The following is a 26,828-nucleotide window of genomic DNA, read 5'->3' as shown; positions in this document are numbered from 1 at the left end:
TGTGTTTTTTCTAGAAGTTAGTAAATATCTACTCTTATTTTATAAAATCGTAAAATTATACCAGTTGATATTTATATTTAGTTTATATATTATATATATATATATATATATATGTGTGTGTGTGTAAGAAATTTAAATTTGTAGTTTGAAGAAAACAAAGTAGAAATCTTTTCTTTTTTTTATTCTTTCAACATGATGCTTTGTACGGATTGAATTTTCAAAGATAAACCGAATCGTACTAATATTTCGTGTGTTTGGCTAATGGTATCAATATAATATTTACGTAGGACACGTAAAACGTTAGTACGAATCGATTTATATTTGAAGATTGAATTCGTATAAAGTATCATGTTGAAAGAATAAAATAGAAAAAAGATTTTCACTTTGTTTTCTTTACCGATTGGCACCGGTTAATTGGATAGCAAGGTATTATACGCCTCTCGCAAGCGAAAAGAAGAAAACGAAGTGGCCTACCTGGCAGAATGAGGTGCGACTTTCAACTTCAGGTAACACGTGACGGAGCCTGTTACCAAAGTACCGTGAATAAAGGTCCTGAAATTTATTGCTTGCTGTTATGCTTTCGATTTTCTACGGTTAACAACACTAATATTACGAAATGGCCATAAAGACGCAAAGTTGACAAAAGAAACATCGATTTGCCATATTTTTCATTGATATGTTTCCTCAAATGAGAACTCAAATATATGATATTTAAAAAATTGTCAATTTTATTTAGACTATCTTCACATGCATGTAGGCATCGTTTTGTCAAAGGATTTATTTTTATCATCGTGTGTGTAGGACTATTTAAAATATCTCTGAATAGATATAAAAAGCACAGATGTTGATCAATGCTTCATCAAAGCATAGAGCACATGTCATAAATGACAGAAATTAATGATTAAATACTGACAATTAAATAAATCTGTAAAACTGCAGCTGCAGATGGCACGCATGATTGAAATTGTTTTAGAAATTCTTTTGCAGTGTGTAAAAAAGCGAAGGCGAGGTATTAAACTTTTTCACTAGCCTGTTATTCCGGTCATCGTAAATTGAGTCAAGTCGCAAACAATGAAAGTGTTGCGTTAATGCATTATTTGGCGACTCTACGCTCGGGCGATATCGCCGTCAGTGAATTTTAAATTCAATTCCGGTCTCGTTCGAGCGCGGCCGTTCGATCTCCTGGTCGTGGACCGACGACCACAACCATCGTTGGGTTCCCTCGTAGGTGGACCTCGGCAAGTCTCGGGCAAGCTCGGTTGCTCTCGGTAGACAGGCCTGCTCCGACCCCAGACGACCCATGGCGATGGTAGCACACAACTGGTTGTGGCTTTCACGAGGCAGGCACGCCGCGCGCTCTCGATGAGCGTTCCGCTTCGCTCGCACCATTCCGTGTTGCTGCACCGTTCCTGTCGATTTCGTTGTACGCGCGTCTCTCGACACGCGTCGAAGAGCATTAGGACGTCGAAGCAGCCTGGATCGCGCATTTCTCGCGTGTGGGAGTGCCCCTGCGTCGGATATAACGCGCGTGCCGTGTACGAGCTGTCAAACGGGAGTCGGGACCGGCGCGTTTTCGCGCGGAATTGCACGCGGCCGAGAAAAAAGCCGTCACGTGCACAAGCGGAGTGGTGTGCCGGGGTGGCTACCCCCGCGTCGCGGATTTGCATCGCGCGAAATATGAACGGCGTGTGGGACAACTCGTAACGAGTGTTGTGCGGGTGTTCTCGCGTACGGCTGTAAATATATACACGAGTACAAACGTCACGTGGCGGCCACGATGCTCTGGAGACTCGTGATATTGCTGTTCGTCATCGCGCGGCCAGCCGAGAGTTACTTCAATCTCTTCCTCAGCTTCGCGGAGGTTCACAGGCTACTGGGTAAGACGTTTTTGTTGATCTTTACAAGACTCGTAGGGCAATGAAGAGGCGAGAGAGTAGGAGGCCGGTATTCGTTCAGTCGTTTCGCTGGTTATTGTCCTGCTACATTAACGAAGATCCGTGTAATTCTCCGATAAAGAAGTAATCGTTATGCTTGCTTTTTCTTTTATTGCTATTTACGTTTTTATATAGATTAATTGAATTGATTTATTGAGAGAAAAAATATGTAAATTGAAATATGAAATATGTAAATTTCTACGACGACGTTAACTTGTTGATTTAATTCTATTGTACACGTTAAAGGCAATCAATTTGAAAAACCTACAAGACAATTTGAAAAAAATTGCATTCGTCTAGTGAATAATATAAACCAATTAAGATTCACAAGCATATTTTTAATATTTAGATTTAATTTATAAAAAGTTTAGAGAACGAGATAAGTTCGAGCATTATGGAAAGCGACAATGAGAGAAGTTTCTTTGCGATATACATGCTTATTGCAGTTTTCTTCGATGCATAACTTTAAACTTATCTCATGGAAGATAATAGTATCTAACAGAAGAGCATAAAAAGAGAATCTTGCCACTGTCTGCGCAATTCAATATACTCCAAAGTGATATGAGATATCTAATAATGTTCAAGTTTTATCGCACACAATTCACAAAGTCATGTATTAGGTAATTTTAAAGCAGTATTGTGTATATACGTAATAAATTGCAATCATATACAAAAATATCATTGAACATTGTTATTTCTTAAGCGGGTAAAAAGTGAATCTTTCTTAAAGAGACTTTCTTTAAAGCTCAACCATTCTTCAAGGTTTTAAGAACAGAAAGCAATCGATTTATAAAATCTATATTTTTCAAGATAATGTAACGTTCTAATGAAGATACAAAGATAACTTCTGCAAACAAAGAAATTCAAACTTTTAAATTTGCCATACAAACATATGAATAAACATAAAACAAAATGTTTATGCTTTGGACATAATTTATTTTTCAGTGTTGAATCTATGTATTACATATCTTATTTTCGCTTTGCGCTGTTTTGAACATTTATATGTTTCAGCGTGTCTCTCTTTTGCGTTATATTTTTTTATAATACAGCGAATAAAAATACGTTCCATATTTTATAGAAAAGTAAAAAAAAACACCGTATAAATGTTAATAAATTATACGTCATATAAGGCATCTAATTTTATGGTCTGTGACACGATCCTGTCATAGAGGTAATACATCGTAAAAAATAGAGTTTTAAATAAAAATACCTATAATACGTTCGCAAAAGATATATTCAACAAGCCGTACTGTCCATATCTCAATGAATTCAGAACTACATTTTAGTTGAAGTATATAATAGCATCAATTTCTTCCGAGGTTACGTGTTAATCGTATTCCTTCAACGAGAGCAAAACCTCGGACTTCATTCGTCCCTCATTTCTGTGCTGCACGGTAATAACTTCGGGTACAAAACCGGTATAATTTCAAGTATAAATCCGGTTAGGGACGACTTGAGAACAGGAAAATTGGCCGTCACGCATATCTCGTATCGGAATTCCCTTTTAAAGCGATCGTTTTCCACTTTGTGGTTATTCTCAACGTAGCACGCGCAATTATCAGATAGGGCTGTTAACGGCGTATTATCGATAGTGATTTAATTCGAACGAGCAGTGTTGCGGCAAACAAGATTGTTGCGATGAGGTAACTGGGTGCAGGGGGATTCGGCGTCTTTTAAGCCTCTGGGCATCTGTTACATCGAGACGTAAAGTCATCGAAAATCTATTTCAGATAAAACGATAAATGCTTGGAGCACACTGTAATTAAGTATTGGATATTAATAAATAATTGCCCGTCAGTAGCTTATATTGCACCGAAGCTCTAAATTACTCATGAATAATTGTCATCACCGTACACGCAATTGTTTCATTAACCACGTATCGTAATTGAAGCATACCGCGCGTTGCAATGCATAATCAGCGAATATCAATAGCGGTGTGGTAGAGCGTTGAAATGTTCGCCACGATATTACGGACTCGATGTATCAGACATCCTGAATTGTTGCAAGAGAATTCGAAGCTATTCATAGCTACAAGCCATTTAACACCGACTGGAAGACGAACACAACCTTTCACTTGTCATCACTCTGCTTTTCCGTTACTGTCTCGCTTTCACGAGAAATTGATTTCATTGAACAACACTAATTTCTCGTTCAATTCTTATTTTAAAAAATCCTATCGCGAATATACACAAGGCATTGATTTTAACAAACTTGCCTATTACTTTTTAATTCATCGTAACTCTGAATATACTTTTGTACTCTGCGGCAAAATAATTAATTAGAGTTAAAAAACAAATGTTAAAATTGTACAAATGTTTTGCAGTTAGAAATATGAACTTTATTTTGAGGAAAAATGTATCGTATTTGAAGTAAAATTACATGAAAAATCCACGGATTTTATTAACGCTGAAATCTATTTTAGTTGAAACAAAAATCAGTGAGGAATTATGGTACGCGTTTAAGCTGTACGTAATAGAATTTTATATAATGCGCTTTAAAAAGGTACGCTTACACAAAGAATAAATGTCGTACTCTGTTCTTCATACGCAGTAATCTTACATTGCCACCCATTGAGCGCGATAAAGCCATTTCCTCTTCCGATCTGATCTATCCAGCTGTTCCATTCTCACGCTTTCGATCCTCTTTATCGCCACCGTACGCTTTCGTTGGCTTTCATTCGTGGGCCACGTTAGTCAGAAATCGTCGCTCAGCCCGACGCACTCAAATCATCGCGTAGAAAACGAATAGGGGCCACTAGGGACGCGGCGACGCGGGCTTTCCAATATTTCCTCGATAACTTCCACGACGGAGGGTAATTCGTTTTCGGGCCGTTGGACCACGAAAAGCATTCGCTTCGTTGCCTCTTATCGTGGGGTACGACAGGGATACAGAATGACGCGCGGGGCCTGCGACACCTGAACCCGTTCGGGACTGCCCTCGAGAGAAGTGCGTTCGCGCGTGGGATTGCACGTTTCGCCTCTCGATCAGCGTCTCGAGCACGTTTCGCACGCGTTAGAGTCATCGACGCGTCGACTACATGCGGAAACACAATTTGAATCTCGACGTGTGCAAGCTGAGTAAACGTGACGATTTGAGTTGTAATACACGCGTCGTATTCCGGTCGAAAGAAAACTTTAATGAATAATATAAGAATTTATATGCGATAAACAATTTTTTAAAAAAAACATCCTCCTTCCATTACAGAAAATGCATATAAAAATTTTTTAGGCTAATGATATCTTTAAAATGCTGATTCGGAATAAAACATGTTGAGTAAAGTTATATAATTGTAATATTGCGAGAGAGAAAAAGAATGCTGTGATAGCAATAATATAAAACGAGTGATTATACGATGAGTTATATTGTTTCCACTTCAATAATTTATTACAACGCGAGAGAGGTGCGATCGTTGAACGTTTTAAATCACGCAAATGATGCGTTGTAATTAAAGATAAAGATTTATGGCTGCGCACAAAATTGCATGGTTGCAACTGGCCACACCGTTCATTGTAGCCGTGCATGCATATTAGTATCTGTCACAACAATCTCATTGACCTCATTGCAGCACAAACGTTCGGCAAACCATAATGTAATAAACTCTGCAGAATTAAATGATAGAATTATCAAGGTATTACCATACACGTTATAGTTCGATTATATAATATTGCTATGTATGTACGTTATAGTACAGTTAAATAATTTAATAAATAATTTAAATCATCGTTTAAGGAAGTTTACGATGATTTAAATTATTTATTAAATTATTTAACTGTACTATAACGTACATAGCAATATTATATAATGGGACTATAACGTGTATGGTGATACCTTGATAATTCTACAAATAATTCAACAAATAAACAACAAATAAACAACAAATACTTCCATTTAAATATTAAAGGACGCAAATTAAATTTCAAATGAAAATAACAAAGAAACTCAATTCTCAACCATTTCAATTATTTAACAGCCTGTAAAATTAATTTGAAAAATTATTATATGAATTTTATATATGTATATGATACCCCGAAAAATATATAATAAATCTGTTACGAAACATTTCGCGTAACGAAACACGCATTTCTCGAACATTCGTTGCTATCAACGGCGGATGTCCGGGAAAAATAATTGTAATGTATTTAAATTCTTTGACATAAGTTTTAATTGCATTACATGTAAATTCGTTTCTTAGATTATTCATAATTGAGTATGTTCAAAAGAGGAAGTTGCGCATTACGTTAACTATGTATTTAAATTTTAAAGAATTTTTATGTAATTTGTCAAGACAATAAAAATTAAGAGACTATGTGAAATAACATCTTCAAAATATTTCTATTGTACCTCTATATTTAAAGAATTATAAATACATATCGTAAATTATAAATACATATCGAAAATGTGCAAATAGAATGCTCTGTAATGTCGACGCTAATAGAATCGACATAGAAACATCGACGCGACGTACCGATTTAATGTAAATAGATATTAATAGACGTTCTAGCCGGGTGGAGTTGCATTCTTTGAGGTTCACGCGTGGCGGTCAAATGCGATGTCTGAAACATGCATACCTTATACTTGGCCGAGTTGGCTGAAACGACTCGAAAGCGAAATACACTCTCGTCAATATATGCAGATCCGACTGACAACGTGATAAGTCATTCTACCAACGTTTTCAATCATGGCTTCGTTGATCACGATGGGCCCCGTCGAAGTCAATGTGTGTATGGGTGGGTACCCAATTCCTTCTACGAAACACAGCAGTAAATTTCTACGACTACATGACTACGCGAAAGCTACCTCGACCTCTCGCCCGCAGGAAACCTTGCGCGGCACAGCATGGCATTATAATATACGAGAGGCGTAATAAAATATTATAACGAGGTCCTTGTTAAGCGACGGCGGCGTGGGGCGCCGCGCCATGCTTGCAGGACCGGCTCTAGTTTGTTTAGACACCGAATAATCGACAGTCACTCCTTTTCGTTTTGTTCTCGCAAGGGTCGCGCCTCTCTCTCTCTCTCCTTCTTTCCTTCCTTGGTCCCTTCTTCGTTGCCTTTTTTCATACCTTCTCCTTTTTATCGCTTTCTCGTTTAGTCCCGAGTACCAAGGTAGAAGACCAGTCCTCAGATGAACCCCCCGATACCGATTTCAAAACGGCTCTTGCAGTCCATATGGGCCTCGAGCTTTCCAAACCACGGTGGAATAAGGTTTCCAGTTTCCGTATTCCCTATAGAGTTTCCTGTTTTCTCCGCCCGTTCCCCATGATCGACCGCGGTTGAGAAATCGATCTCGATCGTGCACGTTCCAAACGGTTACCTGCGCATAATCGGGGATGAGGAGGAAGAATAACCACGGCGGTATTGAATATGAGAAGCGGCTGTCCGTTGTATAAATTCCTGGCCATAATGGCGGACGATAAATTGCGCCGCAAGTGGTAAGCAGGTGGCAAAGACACGGTCTTAAAATTTGGAACTTATCTGGAAGCAGTGGGGCCCCGCACACGTCCGCTACCACTCCGTTGGATCGTATAGCGTTAACTCGGATAAGATAACTCGGAATTTTACCGGTACCAAGTTACATTCTTCCTTCTCCGATTTCACGCTGCTCAAGGCGCGAAGTAAATTACGTTTAATCGCCGATCGATTCTCGCGATCGTGTTACTCGCCGTGTTCGTCGTCGTCGCAAGCGTTGGGAAGGATACTTTCATTTCCACTTATTCCGTTTCAAATATCCATTATTTTACTCGGGCTCTTCGCTTTTTTCATGTCGTCTTTTTAATAACATTAATCGTATTATTTTGTTGCGACATAATTTTATACTCCTTCCATTCGGATTTTTCCTGTTTAATAATACCGAATGTAAATTCAATTTGATATTGCCTCGTCTTTCTGTTATATATCATTGCTCAGATACAATTACCATACACATATAACAATAATTAATGTAGAAAAAAGAATTAATGTAAACAATTATTTTCCAATCTTAATATTGTATTTTTCCCACAATTAATAAAATCATATCGCTCTTATGAGCTCAATTTATTTTTAATAACTCTCAACACATTATATTTAAAAAAAAATTTATTTTTTTATATTTTATATGCTGTGTGCTAGAAATATTATCTCAATTAAATTATTTATTGATGTAATAGGTATATTTATTCAACTACTAGATGTTATTTTTAATTTATACAATAATGTAATAACGTTGCAATAAAAAAAAAAGATGAAATCTATCTTTAGAACGTGATATTTGTGCAATTATTTAATCAAGTAAATTCTATTACTCTCCCTGACTTATTCGCGTTTACATTTATTCGCAATACAATAAAACAATACTATTTACCTATGAAATCAATAGCGCGACAAATATATTAAATGTACCGATTTGAACGAGCGTCACCCGTCAGAAGGCCGTGTCAAAACACGAAAACAGCGTACACTCTGCCCGAGGCGTCTCTTCGTTCGTGTGAGTCCGGCTTGGGCTCGACCTTAGCTAGTTAGGGCCTGACAGGCCCATCTTGATGTTACCCGTGGAGTAGGGCCGCTTCAAAGGCCCCGACCAGGGCCCCGTGAAAACGTTTATGCTCGTACAATGGCGTAGGGATTGGTGTGGCTGTACTCGTCGTCGATGCGTGCCTCGTGATAACGATGTGCATTAATCGAGAACGAACCGATGGAGCCACGACAAGAGGCCGCCGGTGACCGGTAGCGATAAATATCGCGATGGTCGATGAGACTCGTTTCGGCGCCGAGAAACGCGTGGGAGCGAGAACGCAAGACTACAGATTTATAATGATCAATGCGCCGCACGAAGAGCGAAAAGGGGGACGTACAACGACGACGCGCCGGCGATGCATCTATCTACCTATGCGCGCGAATGACAGAGAATGATGAGGTACGAGAGAGGGGCAGACAGGAAACGCGCGTGTACGATTTCAGGATGGACCGGGTCCGGGCGGATGCTGCGCCCGTGTCCGCATCAATCTTCGACTCCTCGTTAAGATCTGCGCCTTAAGTTTTCAACTTGTGTGCACGCGCGCGCGCGCGCGCGCACGCGGGTTCGTTCGCTCGTTCGGCATCTACCATCAGGGTCGTGTCTGTCGCTGTATGAGTGGGACATTTACATGAGATGCCGTTGTAGGGAGAAGAAACGGAACCCCCGTGGATTTTCTTCCGAGGAGAAAAAAGAAAACAGGAGTAAGAGGAAGATGGAGTAATGCTGGGCAGTCTCTCGCGTTTTATTTGTTTTGGGTCGAAAGAAGGAAATCCTTGGAAAGAAAAAACAACTTAGGCAACGCAGACACGATTTGCCGAGTCTCGATTCTTTGGTAATACGTGTTACTTTTCTCTCGTAAAGACAACAGAAAGTTTGAGCTTTGACAAGTTGGATTTCGTAAATTCCTAAATATACATTGTGACGTTTTTCTTTCACAGAAAAAACATCAATTAAAAATTTTTTAATCATCTCTGTGTAATCTTATTTCTTATATTATAGATACTGATTATTTTTAATTTATATACTTTTTATCTTGACCTATAATTAAAATACATTAAAATTACTAAAATATTCTTTTAAGTTAAATTTTAGAGATATTGCTGCATGTTGTTGAATATAGATGTAATATTGATAAGATTTGATGTTATGAAAACACATAGTACATAAAAATTTATTTCTAATACCACTTGCCGAATAATTCCTAAATTACAGTTCTCAGTGCAGAGATAAAATTTGTAATTGTGTCAAGTTGTAGGCAGTATCAATCGAATCATCGTATAATGGAACTTTCGCAAAGACCTCGTTTGCCCCGAGGGTTTTCAAGACCGGGGGATAAAACGAATGCACACCCCAGTTCTCTGCCAATGCCCTTCTGTGATAATTCTCGAGAGAATTTTCTCTCTTGAGAATTTTCTCTCTTGAGAATTTTCACGGAAACTACGAAAAGTTCACATTCGACGGAATATTTGTCGCAAAGCTTTGTTGAAACCAACCCATTTCCTATATTTCTCAAAATGTAAAATACTCCCTCTTTCTCCGTGATTCTTTGATCTCACATCGTTACACTGTGCAAAGTTAAAAGCATGTTGGAAATAATTAAAACCGCTGCATTTTTGTACCACGGGGCACGGTATATTCGGCTGAATTGCACAAACGTACTATATATATATATATATATATATTATACATTCCCGCGATTAAAGCTTTTATATTTAATTCAGTGGTTCGTACAATCTTAAATTGAAAAGTTAAAAGAATGCAATTATTCAACTTTAATATTTAGATCAAACTACAAAGGTCCGGAAATAAAACATCTATTGAAGTTTAAATTTAAAAGCATTCGCGCGATTTTATTTTTAATTAACAGTTGCAGCATTCGTTCTTTTATCTCTGGGTTGTCTATACATATTTCGTTCATTGCTCCGTACCTCCGGCAATATCCATCAATTTCTCGCTGTTATCCTCGCGGGGAATCTTTTAATCCTCATCCGCGCGCGAGACCACTGCAACCTTCATCCAAGCGAGCCCTGAGTGACAGGATCTTAACGAGCATCTGCTCCTCGAAGATGAGTCGCCGTCTCTCATGGTCCTCTGTGGAAAACACTCGAAAGATTCAGTGGAATATGGCCCTTCTTAAGTTCAATATACGTGATTCTAACATTTCGCTCCATCGTCCTCTCGAACGTATTCGTTCGTCCTTTTGCGCATTCGGTCCGGTACTAACTTCACAATCCTGCCCGAAGAAAATATTTTTCTAACGTCTATTCCACGGATCATCGGCCCTTATAGAGAATGACTCGGCAAGTAAGAATGCGAACCTGCATTCTCGTATCCACAAACAGTTTTTGACAAATGGGTCCCTAAGCGATAGCCACTGTCATTCAGAATGATGAAAAAAAAATTTCATAAAATATTTATTTTGTAGGAAAAGGAATGCTTTCTCTTTTATATCTCATCCGAAGTGACAAGCTTAGTTTGAAATATACCGTAGTACAAACATCGCACGATCTCACAGTTCACGTTTATTCTTATCCGAATATTGCATCTTGACGTTCGCTTTAATAACAACCGTGTCTGTAAGAGGATTATAATTTAGCGCAGACTGTTATCGAGTTTTGAAGTATATTTCGGTATTAACGTTTTTTGTCTTCATCGAAATTGCGTTGTGTCGAACAATTCTCTAGATGACTTATCAGCGCAATAAAAATAGAACTTGTTCTCGAGCAGTTCGTGCACTACGAGGGTTTTACATTTCGAGTATCCTGTCGTGTTCCATGTCATCTTCATGACAGCAGACGAAATTTGAAACGTGTTCGCCGAGTCTTATCGGGCCATCGGCGCCAAGAAGAGGAACACACCGGTAGGTAACTTTAAAATTTCGGAGCCTGTGGTCTAGAGATGCCATCACATTTGGTGTCCATTCTGGGATTTCTTTTGGATCCTATAGCGAGGGATAGACCGTATGCTTTTTCTCTCTCTCTCTCTCTCTCTCTCTCTCTCTCTCTCTCTCTCTCTCTCTCTCTCCCTCTCGCTTTCTCTTTCCTGTTTTTTTTTTCTTTTTAGGACCCATGTAGGAATTGTCCCCTTACAGACTGCAGTGATAAATCGCGCTTGACAATCCCTCCATGCTGCCAGTGGAGAATCCTTCGAGAAGATTGATTCCTCTAGAGACGTCGCGAAGAGACATGTTCGCGAAACACGTGTATTTTTAGGTCAGTTTTTTACAACTGTCAAAAAAGCTCATTTCTCGCGCGAATTACGAAAATGAAACGTGTTTTAGAAAGTAACTATATATTATATATAATTAATATCTTCGACTTATACAATTTTAAAATAACATTTGATATCTCTCTTCTCTCTCCTTCTCCCCCCTCTCTCTCTTTCTCTCTCAATATTATGTAAAGAAATAAATGTAATTATACTCGCTGATTGTAGACATTAATTTACATCTTAATCCTCAACTTTTTTTGTACATAAGCATAATATATGCCTCTTGCATTCATCCATATTAAATTCGTGAGGTAATAAAATTGTTTCGAAAGAAAAAAGGTCTTAAAGAACTGGAAAACGTTTGCTATATGCAATCAGGAAATGAATCAGAATAATTGTGCAACGTGATGCGGCCGACAGCTCGAAGGATTAAATCCGAAGAAAGCCGTTTGAAACGGATCTAAAAGGATCACGCGGATCGTTCCTCCGACTCGACGTCCTCGCGGGCTTGGCCTTAACGAGCTTCTTCGATCTCGTGTTGCACACGAACGTGCTGCGAAAGGGAGAGAAAGAGAGACATACTCGATCCGGTTGTCGTGATAAATCCAGTTGTCGTAATCCTCTTCATGTCCAAGTCCTGATTGCCAGCTAGTGCTGCCATATGTCGTAGCACCGACGACATCTCAATCAGCCCACCCATCTGTCAACCCCTGTTTAGTCGCATCAACGATCGTGGCTGGTGTCCGATATAACGACGTACTGTGCAGTCGCATCTCGAGCAATCACCACGAGGGTGCCTCGCGAACAATATTATTTTAGGTTTCGATGTGCCAGAATTGCATCCTGGTCCGGCGACGTTTGCTTGGTTTCTGCTTCGCTACTATTCTCTCCCCTCGACAAATAAACCTAAACCGCGGTCGTTATGCATGATGCATCGTTCGCAGGATCCATGCGGAGTTTATTCCACGCCACGATGCGCTTTGTTCGGGAATACTTGCCACTTCTGAATGTAACCACAGTAAGAATGGACTCCTGATCATAATGGATGACTCGCGGTTTGATGATGAATAACGTTTACAGAATGTGTGTATATATTGCCTAAAATATATACTAGCAGTACCTCCGTACTTTTACCATATTTTATGTACAAAAGAAAAACTGTTACAAAAGTATATTATCAACAGGGTTTTTCCTAGAGATATTAATCTTCCACCGGCAACTGGAGTATTTTAAGGAACCATATGATATTTTGAGAAATAAATTTAAATCTATAAAAAATTAATAAAATACCGATTTTTATAATGATAGAAATTCATTATTAAAGTTTTGACAAGTATACCCAAGAATTCTTTCAAAGTTTTATATAATCCGAGACAATAAAAAATTTGTTCTGTTTCTCGAAGATCCCTGTTGTGATGGGAGAGTTAAAATTCATGTCGTCTGCAAAGGATTAAATTTCTTTTGTGATCACTAAAAATAGTCTCGTAAAAGTAAAAATAAACAAGTTCGTTGACGAAGCACATTCATGCATTATCCTATTTTTTCACAAACCTTATAAATCCGTCAATTTAATCCAATCGACGAACAAGATTTTAAAGTAAAGGAATACATCTGTCGAACGACTTTTCCTTAATCCTTCCGGAGATCGTAAGCAATGTTGGGAGGTCCATTGAACGATCCCAGAAACGGCAACCTAGCTAAAGGTTCCCCCTAAATTTTCTTCTGTCTGCATCTTATATACCTATCTTTACTTCTCTTTAATGTTATTCCGGAGTGACTTATAACTGATGTCGTGCGAAGTTACGCCTTCCTGGATTTAACCTATGGCCCGAGGAGAAGAGTTTAGGGAGTAAGAGAAAGCAGATGGAGGAGACAGCAGGGAACAGGCTAAAAGACAGAGGAGGACTCGACGTTGGTCGAGGAGGTAGGGAAGGCAGCAGGAGAGAGTGTACAAACGACGCTCAGGACTTGTCCAGGACTTATGGGTTATTCAGGAGACCCCTGTCGGCACAGAGGGAGGGAGGCCGTTCGATATATGCTAAGCAGCCAGCCTCCTGCATTATATATATGCACTCGGCTTGCACGTGGATGAGGGAGTCGCGATATGTGGCCATGAATGCGTGCGCCAGGTACGCGGGATGTCTCAGAATTTACATATTTTTTTAAATAGGATAAACACGGAGATGATTATTTTAATATTAAAGCATCAATAGTCACATGCAGATATATTTAACTTGATATATAATTTTTTTATCAATTTTATTAATTTACATAATTAGATAATAAAATGGTCTTAATAAAAATCGGATTGACTCGAGTGTTAAGATGCTTACTGTTGAAAATCGATATTAACGAGGAAATTTCTTTGAAGTTCGGATAAAGGATCCGTAATCAGGAGAAAGGGCGTGGCATCTGAGTCACCCTGTGTACAGACGCCCACGTCGTTTGCTCGCGATGGCGAAAGTGAAAAATATCTCGCGCAGCGGCAGCAGCAACACGTACGCGCGTGCCTGTGAACGTGAAATTGCGTGTACACATGCGGCGTACGTGTACGCATACAGAGGCGAGCGCGTTATTAGATCTCTCGAGGCAGCGAGCCGAGATATCGGCGGGTATATGCCAGCTGGTGCTGATCTGGTCGTTAACCTCGCTCGCGGATCATTTTTGGAGCACGTTAACACCGGACTTTCCTCAGAAAACTTCGGTCTTTACGCGCGGGGCGGAATTTGTCATAAATCACGGCGGGCTTTTGCGCTCGTTGCACGTTGAACGTACGTCTGCAGCGACTTCGTGTTCAGATTCGGAATATCGAGATTTATCACCCTTTCCATCACGATGCGCGTGATGGATGCAATTGCGAACCACCCCTGTGCAAAACAGAATCGACGTCGCAAATAAAATAAACATTCCTATGTATGTGAAATGGTACTTCAATCTATTACAAAGTAAAAAAAAAACAAAGACGAAATGACAGATACATTTCAAAAAACGACATAATAACTCTTTCTGACAGTCTCGTCTTTCTCATTTTTCTTTCTTCTTCTCAGTCCGTTATCTCTTGTTAGAGATGTGATGACCTCTTCTTCATGTGTCTACTGATAAATGAGATAGTTTTCAACGTTGGATCTGAACTGCCATAGCAGAAGAAATTATCACAGCAAAGATATTCGATGATTTGCCATTGCCTTCTGAGAGGTGATCAAATAAAATTTGATGTGAATGGATTTGAATCGGGATTTTTGGCACAGACAGCAGTCATGCAACTCTCAATGCCACGATAGCCGTCTTTCTTATAATATAAGAGAGAAATAAAACAGTATTTCTCTCTCTTATGATTGTAATATTCATAGTCGAGTCTTATATTTAAGACTGTTTTAAGTACAGCCTTAAGATGTCATGAACCAACTAAAGAACTGTATTAGTATCTTAAAATATTATTTTTAAGACGTTCTTAAAATAAGAACTGACTACGAATACTGGCCTATAAATTCTTCTATAATCTCGTTACATTCGATAATAGATCCATTCGAGATCTCAATATTCTATCCACGGTATCCTATCGTTCACGCTATTAATGTACAAGACGCGACGGCATGAAACGGGAATCGACTGAAAATCATGCGGACTGCATTGTGAGTAGGCGTCACGTGAATCCAATATTTCCTGTTCCTCCGACCTGCGCCACCATCTGTATTTCCCTCTCTTTCGTTCTCCCTCTTTCTCTTCCAATATTTCGCCTGTCTGCCCCGGGTCTCCGCTTTTAAAAACCTCGCCACGGGAGGATCTCGTTATACTCGTACCGGATTTCATATTCGGAAGGTGTTGGGTTTCTGACCCAGAACCTCCCCCTCTCGGTCCCCCCCGGTGGCAGACCTTGTTTGAAGGCAATTCCGTATGGGCCTGGCACTTCAAGATTCGGTCTTTTATTCAACCAGTCTCGGAGCTGCACCCGTCAACTTTATTCAATACCGTATTTTGACAGCGGAGGACACGTCACACCGCAAAATTTCGCGGTTGGTTTCGCGCCTTTACGCTATGCAAGCATTCACTCGTTTTATTTGCTCAGCATTCATTTTTATTTTACATCATGAGCACATTCTCTATCTCTGTTTCAAAAATTCTACTTAAGAAATAATGAACATATAAAATTTCTTTAAAAATTTTAAAATAAAATTTTACTGATATATTTGTATCTTGTGTTGCAAAATAAAGACAAATTCTAAATTAGTTTAGGAAATCTTATAAAATGATTTTAAAAATCGCATGTTACGTATTGTTCTTTAATTCTTAATAGATTTGTGTTGATTTACACGTTAATCCTACATGTATAAATATTTAAAAAGATAAATGGAATTGTAATCCCTCATATTTAATTAAATTTAATTTTATTATATATTAAGGTAAAGTTCTATATATTAAACTATTATTTTAAAACATTTTCTGTAGATTCTTTTTGATCTCTTCGAATTCCCTCAAAGACATGGTTACCTCTTCTAATAATACCCCTCACTGTCTTAAACGTCTTATTCTCACCCCTAGTATCCGCTCTATTATTCGACCTCTACTCGTCAACGTAGCTCAATGCCGTATTTTGACAGTGCAGAATACCGTGGCGTGTGAAATTGCTCCGGCTGCGCTCGTACTTGGCAGCATTTTTCTGTTATACGTCTATTCGGTCCTTTCAAGGGAAGTAAAAAGTACTTCTTTAGAATTATTGCGTCTCCACAGACAGTAGTTGAGCGAACTGGAGACTGTACTATAACGATAGTTTCCTTCAAATAGTTTGAAATATTAGAGATATCATACTTCCATGAGTAGTGCAATAAACTTTTTATTTATCTGTCCTACTTTTTTCTTACTTTGATCATTTTAATCTGTAATACACAACAAATAAGAGGTAAAATCTAAGAGGAATTTTAGGTACTTAAATATTTCCATGTGAATGTGAATACATCGTTTATTATTGTTAATCTGTAATGTTACGAATTCTTTTTATGCGACTGTGCGCTCAAGGAAGTGTCTTAAATGTCTTTACTAATTGAAACAGATGTAGCCTGATAATCATAGCTTTACACACTCCTAATGCGCGACTTATTCTAATTTTATTTAATTCAAAATAAGATTTTAAAGTTATTTTTGCTTTTATTAAGCTTATAATTTTACTAAATTAATTATTAAATACGATATAAAAAAAAAAGATCCTATTTTCATTGAATACTAAATAATTCTCACAATTTCAATAAACGTTTTACAAAATTCTTCTTTTTTTAACGATATACTATTTCCATTTACCTGTTAGTAAAAAATCGCTTATATTAAGTTATAAAGATTCAGTCGCGCCTTCCTATAAAATACACCACAGGAATCCTAGATCTTTATCTGCGCACAAAGAGAACGGTCAAATTCAACAGTGGTCCAAAAATTCTTTCTGCTTCTTATCTACCATCAAGGCTTGTAAAAATGGCAATAATTCCGTATTAGATTCAACAGATACGATCGGTAGTTGGTGGACGGTGGACAGGATGGTAGGTGTGAGTTGTGTGAAAAAAAGTGTCTATAGTTCCGTACAATCCCTCATGACAATTGTACCTGGCAGCAGTTGCAAGGGTCGACGCCTTTACTGAAAGGACTTTTTCCCTCTTTGAACCTCTCCTTATCCTTCTCACCAACTCGCACGTCCCTTTCGTCGCTTTCTGGCTCTCGCGCTCGCACCGTAGACATAGCGACATCAAAGAATCTTTGGTACCCGACGACCTGCTTCCACCCGCTTACAAGTTCCCGCATAATCGCAAGGGAAGAGTGCGAAGAGGTTGGTGCCACCCTTCTTGACTAGATAAGAGGTGGAGGCAAACCGCGGTAACGAGGTCATACTCGGAGCGTCGTCAGCGACGAAGGGACGAGATGAAGTTATCTTTGATGCCGGAAGGATTACACTTTACCTTCCAACGCGCGGGAATGGAGTGGACTGCGTCGGATTAACGACCATGAAAGACCCTACGGGGAATATACGCGCGAATTGGATTATCCAGCAGAAACGTACCGATGCGTACAATTAATTATTATCCATTAGACCTTTATCCTTGTGAATTGAATCGTATATTATTCATAAAGCAGCGAAGTTCTGAAAGGAAATAACAACGAACGCCTCATGGTTGTTTGCTTAATACCATATTCGTCAATATTCGCCATTCAAAGGCATTATATAAGCACACCTGCCGTTGGTGCCTCTTGTTGATTCCTTTTATGCCACTTTTGATATTCTTGAGAGAAATCGGTTTTTAAGCAGGTAGTCCAACAGATGCATACAGATTTTTCAGAACTATAAAAATATATAACTATTTCTGAAAGGACACTCGCAGGGTCGCTTTTTATCTTTCTTACGATCACCACGACCGGCACCCGCACGGGACGGTGAGAGGAACCTGGTCGCAAAAACGACCGGTACCGAGGTCGTAGGTATACGATATCTGATGCAGAAAACCGGTAAAGGCCGCAGGACTACAGAAAGAGCGAAGCAGGGAGATGCCGAACGAGCCAGGTAAACCGAAGGCAAAGACACGACCGTGGGGGCAGTGCGGCACATTGTCTTCGGGTGACTTAAAAATCCAACTCGTGGCTCGTTAAGCACGCTATCAGATACAACCGCAAAGGATAGACCCTCGCTGAGGGAGAACACGACGTGTGCCCATGTCCCGGTCCCTTCCACGGCAGATTCTCCTTCTTTACTCCCCGATACTCCTTCGCCATTTCGCCCACGTAACCTTGCAGCTCCCGCACGCCAACCTTCGCTTCGGTTGAGTCGTCCGGTAGCATAATATGTGTTAAGCGTGGGTCCGATGAGATGGGCGAAAATTTAGCGAAGCGAATACGCATCACGCGGCAATTTGTTGTTCTATCCGTACGCTAGCTATGCTTTGTATCCCTGCAAGTATTCATTATTTATGTGTGTTTAAAAATAATTTAGGTAAACAAGTTTTTTGTTTTTTAAATAACCTAATGTTGATTAAAGTATTATATTATTTTATATAGTATTAATTTCTAAATAAACTATTAATAATGCGACAGTACATTCCAAGAAAAATTGTATGTATGTTTACAAAAGCTATCTTTCTTGCTTCATTTAATGCGATTTTGATTCACTTTCAAAAAGGTCACACAGACATAGCAATTTTATTATTCAAATTAAAAATTTTGTTTTTATCTTTCTATTTTATTTTAAAATGTTCGTACATTCTTTTTATTATAAATTTAAATACTAATTAAAATTCTGCTATTGATAGGGAAATAATTTCTTTAGCACTTTATATAGTTTTATTTTCAAATTTATTCATCACGTTTCCGTGACACTTGAAATATACGAGTAGGCATTTTTAATGTTGAAGTCACACGATACACAGTATTCTCGCAGATCTGTGGGACAACCGCACGCTATATTAAATTGTAATATGAGTGGAACCGAATGAGTCATCCACTCGTAATCTGTATCAGATAATTTTTTATCCACGAGGGATAAAACCTATAAACAGATAAACATTCTCTTCTTTTTAAACACAATAAGTCACGCTATATATAAACAAAGATTTGCACGTTCAATTTCTTTACATAGATTTTTTTGTTAATAAAAAATAAATTTATGTATTTCAGGACTGGATGGAGAATTATTTTACGTCAGGGAAGGGACCGTAAATGAGTACGCTATGAAATTCGTCGTTCCTGTACCAGCGTTAATTCAGAAGCTCCACTTCACATGGGAAAATCTCGCTGGTAGACCGGTAAGTTCATATAATGAAATAATATGGACATTAATATTTTAAAGTTGTCGCATAATTGTACAGACTGTGCCGTAAAAAGGCGTCAGTAATAAAGATAAGTATAGCAAAAGTTTAAATGAAGACATAACTATGCAATTGTTGAGCAATATACCTTGAAAGTCTGACAATTTAATTTACATTAATTGTACCGTATAACTCTCATAAAGTTAGAAATTTAACTTTAAAACGAGTTAATTATAAAATATTTAGAGCAGAAGGCGTTTCTGACTTTCGTTAAGATCCCAGTTAGCATGTTACGCAAGAATAAGTGCAAAAGGATTTGAAGGAATAAAATTTAAAGCGAGCAGATAACGTGGTAGTCGAGGACAAGAATTATCCATGCGCAAGATATTTACGTGCACAATTCTCGGCGAGTGCTTCTATGTCTCTTATTTACGTTCCTCTGACTTTTCTACCATTCCTCCCGCATCTCTTTGCGCTTCTTCGCCGGGATTAAAGTCGCCCGCGGCTGAGAAATGCTGAAATTGCTCGTTAACGTAGGAATTCGCGTCACCGCACGTAAGACACTTCAGAGATGGATCTCATCCAACGAACCTCAGCGTTTTTCAGGGTTCAGCGATCACACCGTCCAGCCATTCGAGACTTTTAGCCGATCTTTATTCGCGTTTCTTTCGTGTCTTTATAGCGCGTACTTATCGAAATTATCGAGGCATATCGTACCTCTTACAGTTTTTCAAGTTCTCAGCGCATCGCAATGGCGTAGAGTTCTCTGTTGAAGAACAAATAAAATGTGCAATATTCAATCGTAGTGCGATGGAAATTACGTGATGTATTCATTTATCAGGAAACAATTTAACTGTCTTAGATTCCTTTTCGTCTTTTAATTAAAAACCCATATTTCCTTTTCGTCTAGCATCAATATTTCTCTCTTTTATTTTCATTGTATATATTTGTTAATATTACTAAGAATCTACCTATAAACTTCTTCTACTTTTTGTTCTGAATAAATAATATATTCCGAATAAATAATGAGTATCCTACCGTGCGAATTAATTTTATGTTATTCTTAATATAACGACGCGATGGACACGGTGTGATAGTTATGATGGTGAGAATCGCGCAGCTGCATATTCATGCGGGATATAAAATCGAAACCAGATTGTCTCTCTTTTTCTCATTCATGAGTCATCGGCGAAACTACGCAAACCACTTCTGCCCGCTGCTCGTCGACATCCGTGGTACATTGACAAAGTGGCGGCGAAAAGTGGGCAGAATGCGGCGGGGTGTCCGATTGACTCGTCGACGATGCGCGGAAAAAAAGGATGGATCCAGGAGCGGGACAAAGTGGTCCATCCACTTCTTCCAGTTGTCTCGGCATATAGCAGACAACTGGGAAGGGGGGACTAAAGAAGGAGATGAGGAAGACTGACGAGCAACGCAAAGACATCCGTCACCTCCGCGGCAAAACCGAGTGGCTTGAATGGTACTTAAACCAGCGCCTGTCCATCAAACCTGCGGGAATTGTGTCTCGATAAAGCGGTTTCCGGACGCGTCGCAGTACACGTCGAATTATCAAGGGAATCCTCCTGGCTTTGCGCGCCAGGCAGCGCATTCAATTTCGATCAGACGTTTGCTGCGTGGGTATTTGTATAGCGCGGGTAGCAATTTTCCTTCCCTCGCGCATCACGCAACGTCGTTTGTATTGAGAATGAAGCATATGGCGGATTTGAAAATTAACGAGAGACTGCAGAAGCTACATTGTGTGAATTGTACGCGGTATATGGGAATTTTTCCGAAGCTGTATGAAAATTGACATCCTTTGCAAAAGTACAAAGGCTTAACCAAGGATACTTTTTTTTAATGTCCTACTCATCACAATGTTGTTGTCGTGCCATCTGTCACAAGTAATTACGTAGTAGTATTTATTGTTAAAAAAAGTGCAGGTGATCAAGTACATTTATATTTTAATTGTTGTAATTATAGTTATATATATTTCTTTTCCTATTCTCTCAATTATTATTAAACAAAGAAATAATTATTCCTTTATCTTCCATTATTATTGTCTAGATTTTATATTTTAATAAAGTTTCAGATTGAAATATATATATTAAGAATCGAGATTACGAAAAAATCTCATTTCTCGGCCATCTAAAATTCTTAACTGGAAATCCGCTAGTCCATTTAGAAGAATCTGCCTGGCTGGCCACATAGTGCGCCAGCCACGGTCTTCGTGGCCGTAAAAGACCGCAGGAGAGCGTTAGATAGCAGTAGCGACAAGCTGGCAAGTTGACGAGGTACTCTCCTCGTGGCCAGCCGAGAACCGATCATCATTGCGAGCTAGTAATCAGCTGCGAGCTTGCTGCTTCTGCATCGCCTAGTCTCGCTTCCTCTTCCACCAGCCTTACCACCCCTTACCCTCTCCATTTTCTTTCCACTCTTGTTCTCGCAAATCCTCTGGACTCGCTTTGCTCTCGCTGAGCACAAATTGTCTTCCGAGAATGGTACGCTCGAGATTATAGTTCAACGTTCTTGAGATTATGACGGAGCGGTAGCCAGCCAAACCTCACACTCTTCAACATTGTTCCGTCTGTTTTGCGTATTCTTTGCGAATTAAAGTTCAGATTGGTACTTATTGAACGCTCTTATGTGCGCTCCTTTTCTCAAATCTTTCGTCACTTCGTTCTACATTACAAATGCATTTATTCGTTGATTAACTTATATGATATAAACTTTGATTTGTTGGTAGTTTTTTAATAACTTTTATACAGAGAGAGTCAGACAGTAATAAGATAAAAATGGAATTCTTGATGCTTTCAGCTGCCATATACGATGTTCGTGGATATCAGCAATCCTACAGCGCTGAGTAGTTCCTTAAACATTTCCCACATCGGCGAGATACCGGTTGGTGGTTTACAAACATGGGCCTTATCGTTGCACTGCGGGCCCTACAATATAGAGGTCGACCTCAGTCTCCGAATAAACGTCTCGGTATCAAGAAAGAACATGACTAGCTTGGAGTTTAAGCGAAAAAAAATTTGTATGAACTTGAAAGAGACTCCCACTGAACCTGAAGAAGTCCTAGTCGCTGCCCCTGACTCCACTTCCGGTGGTCAGATTTTCTACGTGGCAATTGGTTGCGCGTGTGCGTTCATGGCAGCTATTTTCGTTTTGATTATTATCTACTACGTACGTGATAAGAAGACTAGAAGACATCGAGATCCTCTACAGTGAGTGAAACGTACCGTTAAAAAAAACCGAATAATTGACCGAATTATTGAATATGAATAAAAGATTTATGAATTACAGAGAATCCAGAGGACTCAGTTCAGCGTGCAGTATGGAAAGAGGCACTGGAGTGGGACCTGCGCAAACTTTTTTGTCACCAGAAACACCTCCACCTACCTCTGCTGCGTCAGGATCATCTTATAGAAGACTAGATGATCGACCTAACAGAGAACTTCATGAAAGAATCCAAGAAATCACCGTACAACGGTAATTATTATTTAAATCAACAATTAATTTAATTTAATTAAGAAGAAATATCAAATAGTATTTTTACAAAAATCTGATTAAATGAGTATTAATTTTAGAAATAGATTAATTATTTGTTTCACAATAAAAATAAGCATTTTGAATTATAAATAATACCCCAAAATAGAAAAATTATAAAACCGAGTGAAATAATTAATCTTCTTCGTATTACAGATGCAGGGTGCGTCTGATTAGTATTGAATTGGAGGGAACGTTTGGGCGCGTGTATAGAGGCAGTTATCATGAAGAAGGCGCTTTATCTCCGAAGGACGTACTGGTAAAAACTGCTGCCGAGCATGCATCCCAATCGCAAGTAAGTTAATTTGAAATAATAAAGAGTGTCTAATGAGATAGATCTCTTGAGAATAATTAATCAATATAAATAATAATAAAGAATAAAATATGTTAACTATATATCTTATTCGTATTACGTTTTTAAAAAAATAATGTATCTTATTTATTTGAAAGAGACAATTTTCTGTCTTAAAATGTGACTAAGATGACGTTCAAGTATAATTTTTTTGTTTCGAAAAGGTTGCTCTTCTATTACGAGAAGGTTTAGCTTTGTATGGACTCAGTCATCCAGCGTTACTTCCGGTCCTCGGTGTTTCCATTGAGGACAGAAGTGCGCCTTTTCTGCTGTACCCCCACACGGGTTACAAAAATATGAAAAGATTTCTATTGAGGTGCAAGTTTAGTAACGAAGGGCCTCCGAGAGCTCTTACAACGCAGGAAGTCGTCGAAATGGCACTTCAGGCTGCTAAAGGTGTACAATACCTTCACAGAAAGAGGCTCGTTCATAGAGACTTGGCTGCCAGAAATTGCGTGTAAGTAAGAATGATAAATAATTGTAAGTCTTCCCGAGAGTATCACTAAAAATATTCTACATTATTCGACTAAATATATTTTGCATTACTTCCTTGATGATTTAATTTTTTACGTTCTATAAATTTTTCAGTGTTCGTATAATTTTTATTGCTAGATATATTGCTTTCAATATAGCTTGGTTGGGTTTTCTATGGCAGGTTTTATATTGCCATACAGAGCTGCAGTCGTTACGTCTCGTTACCGAATTAATTGCGCGTAGACTTAATAACCAGTGTGTTACCGTAAGGCTTTAATTGCTAGTATCTGTCTGATTTCCATTTAGAGCAACTTATAACGATGCGGTAATGAAATTGCGTGATCTTTTCCCGATGATCATCGTCTCAAGTTCACGGATTTTCATGTTTCAGGGTGGACGATGACTTGAGAGTGCAAATCACGGATAATGCCTTGGCTAGAGATCTGTTTCCACAGGATTACCACTGCCTCGGCGATAACGAAAATCGCCCTATTAAATGGCTAGCAATAGAAAGTTTACTCAATAAGTCTTTTACTACAGCCTCTGACGTGGTGAGTAACATATATGAATTAATATAAAAAATACTACAGAAAAATAAATATTAACCCTTTTAATTTATTTGTTTTAAATTATCATTAAAAAAATATTTTTGTTTTTTGACGAATTAAAATTTTAATTGAAATCTGTATTCCACATTCACGATTTATATTGCAATAATGATCATATTAAAATGATGTGTGACACGCAAAATGATACTTGTTATATTGACATTTTATCATATTATTTTCTCCAATTTTAGTGGGCATTCGGCGTTTTTTTGTGGGAGCTAACGACGTTGGCGCAACAACCTTATGGAGAAGTGGATCCATTCGAAATGGCATCCTATCTCCGAGAGGGATACAGGTTGGCGCAGCCAATAAACTGTCCGGATGAGTTGTTCGCAGTGATGGCATATTGTTGGGCGATGTCAGCAGAAGAGAGGCCAACATTCAGTCAATTACTTATTTGTTTACAAGATTTTCACACGCAGTTAACGCGATATGTTTAATCGAGCGTGTTTACGGGCTGTAAAATAGGACTAAACTTTGCTATTAGATTGCTATTTCTCCATTGAATTTTTAAACATATCGAAATTTTTATTCAAAGGAATCCTATTGAGACTTTAGTATAAAAACGTATATGTGTATATATCACTTTAGTACTTAGGTTCTCGCATAATTTAAGCGATTTATAGTAGTCATGTATAGTAGACCTATAGACATAATAGATTCTAATTTAATATATATGCATGCATATATACATATATGTATAAATATATATATATATATATATCAGAGTTGGCAAAAATGTTTTTTTTCTTTAAAAAAACATTGTATTTTTTTAAACATGCTTTAATGCTTCATTCATGCTTTAAACAGTATTATAAAAAATCATGTTTAAAACACGTTTAAAACATAATTTTTACCAATCCGAATATATATAGCTATATATATATACACACACATACACACATCACTTTTTTTCAAAACAGTGCAATTAAATAAATCGCTTAAAGAGTAACTCTCGGTCAAAATCGAATTTATAATAAAATTTTACTATTAATTTTCATACAAAGAGATTTTAAAATAATATAAAATTTTAATCATACACAAATGTATGTATATTTCTAATAGTTATATAGGAATATATGTATATTTTTAATTTCAAACTTGTCAAGACGTTGTCTTGTGTAGTAAATAAGCACATGTAGAAATCGCGTGAATTATTCATATTGTAAAAGTTAAGACTGAACTCCCACTGTTGCGCCACGTGTTAGGCGCTCCTTCGACCTCTGTCACCCGCGATAACCAAAACCGGTGAACGTACGTGATCGTGCACCGCCATTTTCGGAAACCTGTACTGCCGGTGGTGAAACGGCGAATCTGAGCCATGTGATACGCGCTTTGCTTGCCTACATAAATGTATTTCGAGTGTGCCAATACCTTTTCTCCTTCTTTCTCTTTTGTATTTTTGTACATAATGTATTTTTGCGTCGTGTGCATACACGTTATCAATGAGTATACGAATCGCGCCTAAACGAAAGAATCCCTTGTACATAATTGACGTAGTTAGCACGCGAGACTATAATTGTACAGACAGGCGTTAGCATTGCGAGCCCAATAAATTTCTATCTATACGATACAGAATGACAGCATCGTTACTTTTGTCTACATCCACCCTCTCACTGATCCATCACTACAAAAACAACCGTAAATGTCACTCTTTCTAGAATAAAGCATCGTTTTAAACCGTCCAGCTATTTCTGGCCAGCGTATTCTCGTGGTGAAAGGAAGGGTGTAAACGCGTTACGGAAAGAGTTTCTGTTTTCTCGGAAACCGTTCGTCAAAGCCATATGTCATGTCTTAAACGAGTCTTGTAATTCGTATGGCAACAGTACCGGTGTCGTATGAGAAAATTAACGGCGGTCTCTGCGATGTTTCATTTAAAATAACGAATATTGAATTTTCATGATTTTTTCATTTTTACGTAATATAATGTTTAAATTTATATATCATCAAATTTATGTGCTATTAATTCTTTTAATTACAAATAAATAAGTTATATGCCTACAATAATAATATAATTAGAAAAAGAATTTAAAAATAATAAATTGTAAAAATGTAATTTAAAATACTCTTAACAATTCTGCTAATAGATATGGATTATTTCTTAATTATATCACATGCATAAATGATTAAAGAGAAATTGATCGACACTGTGCAAAAATTATTAACATAAAATCTTATTTAGTCGCATTTTATAAAATTTTTCCATATTCTGTGAATAATTAAATTATATTCAAATGAATAATTATTCATAATATTTCAGGATTATTGCAATATTCATAAATCTCAATATAATTTTATGATTATAAGTAATTTATTAGTATGTAGATACATATAATGTATGTAAATTCGACATTTTATAAGCCCTGCAATTTAATCATTTAATTGAAATACAATTGTTTTTATTAAGTTTTATTTTTCTATTCGTTATTAAACC

At 38.0% G+C, this 26,828-nt stretch overlaps 1 protein-coding gene across 1 annotated transcript; it reads left to right on the top strand.

The window, feature by feature from the left end:
• The first annotated feature begins 1,334 nt into the window (after positions 1-1,334).
• Positions 1,335-24,927, top strand: dnt (tyrosine-protein kinase Dnt). The gene is made up of 8 exons (XM_018507868.1): positions 1,335-1,877; positions 19,284-19,411; positions 22,229-22,638; positions 22,718-22,903; positions 23,117-23,255; positions 23,477-23,769; positions 24,178-24,337; positions 24,586-24,927. The coding sequence occupies exons 1-8, from the start codon at positions 1,778-1,780 to the stop codon at positions 24,832-24,834; spliced, it is 1,665 nt and encodes a 554-aa protein (XP_018363370.1). The 5' UTR covers positions 1,335-1,777; the 3' UTR covers positions 24,835-24,927.
• The last annotated feature ends 1,901 nt before the right edge of the window (positions 24,928-26,828 follow it).

Source organism: Trachymyrmex cornetzi, unplaced genomic scaffold (assembly GCF_001594075.2).
Source record: "Trachymyrmex cornetzi isolate Tcor2-1 unplaced genomic scaffold, Tcor1.1 scaffold248, whole genome shotgun sequence".
Taxonomy (NCBI): domain Eukaryota; kingdom Metazoa; phylum Arthropoda; class Insecta; order Hymenoptera; family Formicidae; genus Trachymyrmex; species Trachymyrmex cornetzi.
The sequence above is the reverse complement of the archived record's forward strand: the minus strand, read 5'-3'. Positions and strand labels throughout refer to the sequence as shown.

Excerpts from the sequence above, each read along its gene's own strand:
- dnt (XM_018507868.1), top strand. The coding sequence starts at position 1,778 with ATGCTCTGGAGACTCGTGATATTGCTGTTCGTCATCGCGCGGCCAGCC. Across the intron at positions 19,412-22,228 it reads AAAATCTCGCTGGTAGACCG|CTGCCATATACGATGTTCGT; the intron begins GTAAGTTCATAT and ends TGATGCTTTCAG. Across the intron at positions 22,639-22,717 it reads AGACATCGAGATCCTCTACA|AGAATCCAGAGGACTCAGTT; the intron begins GTGAGTGAAACG and ends TATGAATTACAG.